Here is a 9,331-nt window from a genome sequence, read left to right on the forward strand (position 1 = left end):
ATATGGTCATATAAGAGGCAGACTGTGACAAGCAACCTGATAAATGTGCAGTGGAAGCATTGGAGGTTAAGTGCAAAGTGATAATGTAGAAGAGAGTGAACAGATACCACCAAAAATCCAAAATTCAACACTAATAGATTAATAGAAATAACTAATAAGGAAAGTTACTCAATTTGAAAAGTCTACCTAGCAATACTGGCTTTCAAAAATGTGGACATACATATGTATGTATTTTAAAATACATTACAGAGAGAGTGTAACAGAGAGATAATACAGACTATAGTACTACAGTACATACAACTATTGTACTTCATGTAATTAAACGAAGATATACTCTCATTTTGTCCTAGGTCTACTGTAGGATGTCTGGTCTCAAGATGATGAATGCAGTTGAATGTGTAATGAACCTGAATGTAGTACTTTAAGCTCAGGGAAACTAGGCATATGATCTATTCTGCACTTAATCATCTTAGGGTATATTTCTGTCATTTGCAGGTTGTGTGATATTTTGGGTCACTAGTTACTGGAAGACTAGTCATCATTTACTTTTTTTATTTACTTTTTTCTGTCCTTTGGTTTAACATTGTGTTATACTTTATTTTGTTTGTGATGCCTATTCAGAATTGCTTATTCAGGGCTACAGAGAGTAAGTTTAGTAGTGTTTCTGCCTAAACCCAAGTCATGTAAACTGTACTTGCTTCTGTCTAATCAGTGATTTTATAAGACCCTGTTTCTTGAGGAACATTATATAATATGTTCATGTTTCACAAAGATGTTGGTCACTACAAGGATTACAAACTACATAGCTTTATCAGTATACATTACAGAGATAGACACTCAAGTTTGCGACTTGAGTCTGAATCACAGTTAAGTTGCATAAAATTAGACTTCAGGCTTGACTTGCAACATGTCTTTTATGACTCCCGACTTGACTTGGACTCATCAGTAGTAACCTGTGAACAATAAGTCTTTCCATTATTACCTGTACATGCTATGTGTGAAAGTTACAGAAAGATCATTTTTATTTGTTGCTTTATTTCATTTATTTATTTTGGGCTACAGTCTCCCCTGCACACACACACACACACACACACACACACACACCCCAGTCTAGTGATGCATCACAACATGAGCCTGCTAGCGCCATTGCTTTGGCAGGAGCGCCACATGTGGTAACAGAAGCATTGCAATGTGTAAAGAATGTGGGAGGAAAATTAAAACACTGGATAGACTACATCATGCTTCATAAGACATCTGAAAACACACCCGGACAGATTCGTTTAGTTTACGTTAGCGTCAGAGCAATGTTACTGTTGTTAACGAGACATCCCTCTGATCACATCAGCAAATATAAGCATTTACCATGGCCTATTCATGACATAATTATCAAAGCAGGTTGACCTACCTGCTACATTTGGTGACATTAGAGCTAAACATATACATCTACCATTCAGATGAAGGCTTTTGAAGCACTTTTGAATTTGTTAAGCAGTGTTTATGAATCTATTATCATCTTTGAATATGTAAAGCTTAGTGTTTTTACACAGGGGACAGCTTTTTCTCCTAACATAATAGTTAGGCTTGGGTAACTACTTCAGACTGGGCTTTTGGCTTGCATATACACACACATATGAGCAAACAGCAACATCCCACCAATAATATTGCTAACAAGATGTACACCAGCGTGGTGGTCCATAAGGCGAACTGGTAGAGGATCTTATTGCAGTAGGGCTCACCCACCACAGTTGAGTTGTAGTTGGGGGGGTAGATAGAGTAGATCCACACACTGCCTGTAATACAGTGAACATATGTCAAGTTCAATGGCATTGGAGTCATATGACAAGTTCAATGGCATTCATATGGCAATTCAAGCTTCTCCAAAGCTGTACATTTTTCCCATGAGGATCTAATTTTCTAGGACAAGGCTACATCATGGTCAATCAGCTATACATAATCTTTATTAATGTGTTTTGTTAATGAGGTATTAGCTTATTGCAGATGTACACAGCATGGGCGTAATTTTGTTTTGGGAAGTGCTGGGGATGTAAAGGATGACAGGTCCAAACAAACTGTGTGATGAATTCACTGAAAACCTTTCTGAAACTTGCAACGGAGAAGACAACGCTTCCATTTTGACTGGGAGCTTTTTAAATCTTTATAGTAATGAGAGGATGGTTTAGAATCCCTTTAAAATGTAGTTGTTATGGTTTCCATCACCTATATTGTACTGCATTGGAAAGTTGTGAGAAGGAAAAAAGAAAGTGAACAAAAGGGCTGATATATTAAATGACCGCTACAGTCAGTATAATTCCACATACTTTGTATATACCACAATATTATATAGATTAATTTAAGAAATTCATGGTACAATGGGATCATTAGCATCCCTATGTGTCACAAACATGAAAAGTGGGGAAAGAACTTGTCAGTGGCATGGTAATAGGCCTAAACTAATATTGTTAGAAATTGTTTGGAACTGCTGCTAAGTAGGCTATTAACATAATAGGAAGCAACCTGACCTGGAAGCATCATAAAAACAATGCTCTTGCTCTTTTATTGGCAAAAACACTCTTACAGCATACACAACAGGGTTGGTTGTTAGCCACAGAACTAAGTAAGCTAGGGAGAACCAGCAGGCATTACAAATTCTCCAGGACTCTTGCTGGATGGTAGGCACAACAAACCAAACACAACAATAACACCTGCAGGCACAACCCATAATCACATTTTTAATATAACCATAAATACATGTTCTATTAAAATTAAGGAACTAAACACCGAAAATATAAGGGCAGCAGCAGGGGCTCACAGGTTATGCAAATAGCACCCATTTTGGCACAGCGATACTACAGTATTATATTAAATGTTCTAACAGAATACATTTTCAAAAAATGATGGGGACGTGTACCCAGCATCCCAGTATAAGTTACACCTACTGTATGTTCTGTGCCATTTTTCTGTCTTTAACATAAGAAAAGCAGGATTTGGGGCTATATACAATCTCTGTTCCTTCATATTGCTCTGGCTTTCCTTAAATCTGTTTTCCTCACCAGCAATGAACCAGCAGAGTGTGAAGCCAGACACCAGACTGTTCCAGATGTAACAGAGACACTTCAGTGCTGGATTATCTTTCTGAAAACAGGGCAGGCAGGTAAGCAGGAGCAGGCTCATGCTAAACACTCCACACACCAGCACATACACAGGGATGTAGTTCTGCTGGGTACACTCCTTTAGATACTTTGCACCTGAGGGAATGGATTCAACAGAAATTTTAAGAATGTCACAAAATCTTGGTATATTTTGGTGCATTTTTTGCTTTCTACATGATATTGGTATATAGGGCACCAAATGTAAAAAGTACAATACTCCTTTCTCTCATGAGGTGACAGGTCAATAAGATTCAGTGTAAATTTTAAGTATAAATCTAAATGTTAAATGTAAATATTAAATCTATATGTAAAATTTAAATGTTAAATATAAATGTAAAATGCTAATTGCCCTCCCGGAGTGTGCTTCTCTGGGAAACATGGCACTGGTAGGGTTTTACACCATACTGTACTAATTTTGGAACAAGGTTGAGGATGTGAAAACAATTCTGCTGGAATTAAGGTTTATAGATTTATTTTTAACATTTATATTGAATATTTATATTTATTATTATTTTAAATATAAATATATTATTACTTTTATATAAATGTATACATTAATATATAAATATGAATATAAATATACTATAATTTTACATTTACACAGAAACTGTTATTTGAAATGAGTCACTATCTAAATGTATCAGAATGGCTGCAAATCAAAAAGAACATATATCTTGTCGACTTCATGTGGAGTAGCATGAATAAATGGTGTTTTTCTCAATTAGTTGGAAGTTAATTTCTTGTAACTCACTGTACTCAATATGCAGCTTTCGAACAAGCATGCTTGTGTTATCCAACAAACAAAAGTTTGGGGTGTTATGACACATAGGTAAACAATCTTTAGTCATCTGAGTCACTTAGTCCCCAATTGTTCTGTTTTGTTATCTAAAAACCTGGATTTTGAAAGGCAGTATAGTAAGAATTGAGTGAACAGGCTTTTCACTGAGCTCTCTCTCATGAAATGTAAACTTTTCTTCATTGTGTAAAGGTTGTCATGAAGGTAGATAGTTACCTATGGCGATCTGAGCAATGGGTAAAGCCACCAGCAGTGATTTGGAGCGCACTGTTGTTTTAAAATAACAGTAAAGAGTATTAATATTTATGATTATTTAATATTAAATTATTGTTAATGTTACAGTATTGTGCTTTTAGGTCAAACTTATTCTGTGTCCACAGTACAAAACACATACAATAGTTCCACATCTGTAGATAGACTACTATAGGCTGCAATTATCTATTTTGTTTGTACAGAGAAATAAAGACCTCAAACCAAAAATGGAATCTGAATTTGCTCAGATATTTATTTGTGAAAACTGTTTATTAATCTACTCACCTAACCAGGGAAAGTTTATTGATGGTACCACATTTAGGGGATGCCATGCATCTGCTGCTGCTGCCATGATGCTTTGTATTCTTTCACCTATATGTGCACACCCAAACAAAATTTTTCAATTTTTAAATAAATAAATGTACAGGAACGTAAAATACTGTTGATTGGAGTTTCTGTTTAAAGTCACTCAATATTTTCATCCGTTCTTTATTGTGGCTCTGTGATGTTGTCTTGCTACTGCAGATGAGTCTAAGCCAGGTTAAGTGCTATGACCCCCAGGTTAAGTGCTATGTGTATGAACCACATGCTTCATCTCCTTCTTCCTTTCAGCTGTGACCTAAAACGTCAGCTGTCAGGAACAGCTAGTGATTACAATGTTTCCCAAATTAACCAAATTAACCACACTTCCTACACACCATTCCAATAGCTTAAAGCCATTGGATACAGTGGGATCTGGTCTTGCAGGTTTATTCCTCCGCTAACCCAGTTACATCTGCAAGCCCAACCGGCAGATCTTGGGCTAAACAGACCACTGTTGTCACATTAGGTCCATATCAATTTTCCAATAGGCCAACTACACTGTCTCCAACAACAAAGCTTCTTTGTGACTAAGGCTGTCTCTCTTGCTGAAATGGTAAGTAGTGGTTCAGCAGTAGAATATGAGCAAGTGCCTCTAGGTCAGGGATGTCCAATCCTTTCTGCAAATGGTTGGTGTGGCCGCAGTTTTTAATTCCACTCAAGCAGGAGCCACCCCAGTAGTCGATTCAAGATCAGGATTAAACAGGTGGAGTCAGATGTGCTTGGTCGGAATGAAAACCTGCAGCCATACTGGCTCTTTGTGGATAAAATTGGACACTCCTGGTCTAGCTCATTTAAGTCTTCTGTGAGGTTTATATGGGAGTAATCACAGAAAAAACACTTGACCTCACATGGAACAGTTCACTATCTCAGCACTTTCCTGATTATGAAAATTAGCCACTCCCACACTCCATGATGAGACCCAGCAGAAGTACTAAAATGCCACTTGCTCCAGCTTCTGCATGAAAGTGTGCTGAATTTTACCATGGTCTAACCCTTTTATTAGCTTGTTGCAGCTTCCACTCTCCCAGACAAAATTTGTGCTGTTGTCTGGCAGACACTTGACAACACACAGGACAGCAGATGGCATTTATGCAAGAGTCACTGTCTAGCTATTAAGCCACCTCAAGATGCTCAAACCACCTGGAAGCCCTTTATTGATCTCAATGTGCCCAGTGTGGTCATTATCTACAATATTGAAATCAGGTGAGATCCTTTTCGCTGGTACGTCAGAATTTTCTTTTTGCTTTCCAGCTTTCACCTGAAAATGTTGACATTCTACACATTCACACATGCAGACTACAATAATCATCCAGTACATTTTCCAGAGAGAGGATGGCATGTGGTTTCATTCTGCATGTCTCAGCTGTTAAGGAGTGTGGCACAAGTTGAGTTTAGAGTTGTATTACAAATTTGACAATACGATTTTCCTCTTCTTGTATGTCAGTTATACTGAGCTTTCCTATCATTTGCAACAATCCATCCTCCAGAGCAGTAATAATAATAATAAAACTTTATTTTATATAACGCCTTTAAAAAGGCCTCTCAAGGCGCTTTACATAGGAAAACAAAATAGAAACAGAAGTACACGGCATAAAACAAAGTATATAAGCATGTGTCAAAGAGTTAATAATAAAACACAATTCAATAATAATAACAATAATAGTAATAGTAATTTTTAAAAAGTCATCTGGTAAAAGCTATCCTAAAGATATAAGTTTTGAGAGAAGACTCGGCTTCTCTAAGATCAGATGGTACATAGTGAGTTCCACAGTTGATGTCGCTGCTCCTCTTGATGGTACCTCTATTCTTCAGAGCAACAATATCCTTATGAAACCTTTCTTTCATGAAAGCATCTCCTCAGTCATTTTCTACATTCCAGAAGATTTCAGCCCTCAAACATCCAAATAGCTCACTGACAGAATTCAACTTTGTACCTCTTGGCTGTCAATAGTGTCTGCAACTATTGTGTATTATTCTGTCCACTCTACACAGCAGGAAAAAAACAATGTGTTTCTGAGATACTATTACTTAATGGCAATGGCTTAAATTACCATTACTCTAATGGTTTCCTATATACCTTGAAAGGCTTTGAAGCAAAGGGTTGGTAAGATCAGAGCCAGGACTTATGTTGCAAAAAAACATTCTCAGAAGCACTTGCACCTGAAAATAAGAGCAATGTACAAAAATTCTGTAGCTTTAAGAGTACACTATATGGGCAAAAGTTTGTGGACAGCTGACCATCACACCCACAGGTGCTTGCTGAACATCCCATTCCAGATTTATTCCCCCTTTGCTGTTATAATAACCTTCACTCTTCTAGGAAGGCTTTCCACTAGATTTCTTAGCATGGCTGTGGGGATTTGTGCTCATTCACCCACAAGAGCATTATGTCAGGCACTGATGCAGCACTACAGCAAGACATTCTATACAACTGTGAGTTTCCAACTTTGTGGCAACGGTTCTGGGAAGGCCCACATATGGGTGTGATGGCCAGGTGTCCACAAACTTTGGCCATATAGTGTATATTGTATCTTTGTTGTAATGAGGTTGGATGGAATATACTCAATACCCTGCTGCCTCCCAACACTCACCTAGACTAATCACAATCTCTACATCTATTACTATACACCTGGACATTATAACGCTGCAACTGGATACTTTATTATGACTCTCACTTTAGAATCTTTCATTACTCTTTTATTGCTGCTACAACAGTCAATAATTTACAGACAGTTGTTGCACTAGTTTTTCCACTCAACACTCTTCTCTTGTCCTGTCTAGTTGACGTGCATTGTCCTGTGTATTTATTGTACTGTGTATTTATTGTATTTCTTACACTTGTCTCACACTGTTACTTTATGTAGTTCTATGTACTGTGCCACTGTATTATGTGTTGCATCATGGTCCTGGGGAAACAACATTCCAAGTATGACAAGTTTTATGTCCTCATTTGATTCCAACACACATAACACACATTGCGATGGCAGCAGCAAGCATTTGATTTAATCACATTTTCTTTCCATTTATTCTTTCTTGCCCTTTCATTTCCAACAGTGGTGAAGTGCAAAAAAAAAAAGCACATGCAGAAAACACAGCATGAAATACATACAGCCCTAAAAAACTAAATGCTTGTATTCATAGAACAAGCTCAGCATTGAACAAGCAATGACAACCTTTAACACTACAGAAACTACCTTTATAAACTCCACTACCTCATTACGTCCCATGTCAAGCAGAAAACAGAAGTAAAAAATAATAATAAATTCACCCACCAGCTTCACAAGTTTTGTCTGCTCTCTGCACTACAGTCTTTTTCAGTAGATGAGATGATCCATTTTAGACGCTTGAAATAACAACTATGAATGACTGAGGTGCAGCATGTGACGTAAGCAAACACTGACTCCTACAGCAGCTATTCTGTTTCCTACCAAACCACACCCTTTTTTGGTGTGGATTAGTGTGTAATTTACAGATGTTTTGAAATTTGGACTGTTAGTGATATACATTAGCGGTTAGTAGTAATTAGTGATATAATTTTGCACAAAAGTGAATAAAGTAAAAATTCCCATATTTTGTCTTTAGTTATTGTTAATTGCGTTTAAAGCACATGTCCATAGAGAACATCTGAGCATTATCTGAGTTACATTAGAAAAATCATATAGCACTTTGTCCTGTCCTCATCTCATTTCCCTGGATCTATCTACAGTGTAGTTATAGTATAGGGGAGACTGGGAATGATTGTAACATATTTTGTCTCAGCACCTGCAACTCTAAGAGTTTTTGTGTTAGATCTCTCAAATTCAGAGACAACATTCCCACATTTGTCTACTCGAAATAGCCGTCATTTCAACCTCTGTTATAATATCACAGTCTTCATGAATTGATGTCAAATACAAGGAGTTCCACTGTTACAACCCACCCCAATACTGCCAAGTTGTAAAACAAGATAGGATAAGTTGTAACAATAAGAGGAAAGTACAGTCCATAAAAAACAATGTTCTTTATGTATATGCATAGGTTCATAATATTTTAATTATGACATTTATCAGTAGACAATGGTTTAGTACTCATTTGTGTAAGTCTCTTCATATTCCATATATCACTACCATGAAAGCTATTCCTTTCAATTAACTCCCCAAGGCTCTTGAAAATGCACAGAGTCTTTACATAAAGGCTGAGAGCCAGTCAGGACATGCCATAGATTTTTAATCCCAAGACTGGGGGTCTTTGAGATTATACTCCACTGCCAGTTGATATGCAAACTTTCTGAACTAAAAATATAGAAAAAAAGCAGCATGGAAGATAGAATGGGTCTTGGTGACAGATCTGACTGATTTCCCCTGTCTGATCTTTCTTTTCTCCCTTTTCCACTGTGTATACTGTGAATAGCATGCCTATAGGCATTCTATTAAAAATAAAGAACATTTTTTAAAAGTCATTTGTGATCAGTGGGGTTGGTTATAACACTATTTTCAAACGTTTCAACTATCCCCACCCTGTCAGATATTTTACTCCTAGCTGTTGTAGAATGGTAGGTTGACATTAGCAGGATTGAAATGCATTACATTTAATTTGAAAGACTACTATTTAACCTAATACAAGTTCTATCATTTTAACGTCAACCAAAAATTACTTTCTTACCTCTACAACTGGGTCTTTGTCTTTCTTTTTTGTCTCTAAAATCTGCAGCTTTGCTTACACAACCATTAAACTGCACAAGTGAGATGAGGAAGGAGGTACAGTAGGGAGTGTACAGTAGTGATTATGAGAT

At 37.0% G+C, this 9,331-nt stretch overlaps 1 protein-coding gene across 1 annotated transcript; it reads right to left on the minus strand.

The window, feature by feature from the left end:
* Positions 1–588: 588 nt before the first annotated feature.
* LOC128318075 (transmembrane protein 272-like) lies at positions 589–9,301 on the minus strand (the record flags this gene model as incomplete). Its single annotated transcript, XM_053233042.1, has 5 exons — positions 589–1,790; positions 3,051–3,245; positions 4,162–4,212; positions 4,483–4,569; positions 9,202–9,301. Coding segments are annotated over 5 exons (648 nt in total), but the record flags the coding sequence as incomplete, so codon positions are not given.
* Positions 9,302–9,331: the final 30 nt, after the last annotated feature.

The sequence above is a fragment of the Pangasianodon hypophthalmus genome, chromosome 4 (assembly GCF_027358585.1).
Source record: "Pangasianodon hypophthalmus isolate fPanHyp1 chromosome 4, fPanHyp1.pri, whole genome shotgun sequence".
NCBI classification, from domain to species: domain Eukaryota; kingdom Metazoa; phylum Chordata; class Actinopteri; order Siluriformes; family Pangasiidae; genus Pangasianodon; species Pangasianodon hypophthalmus.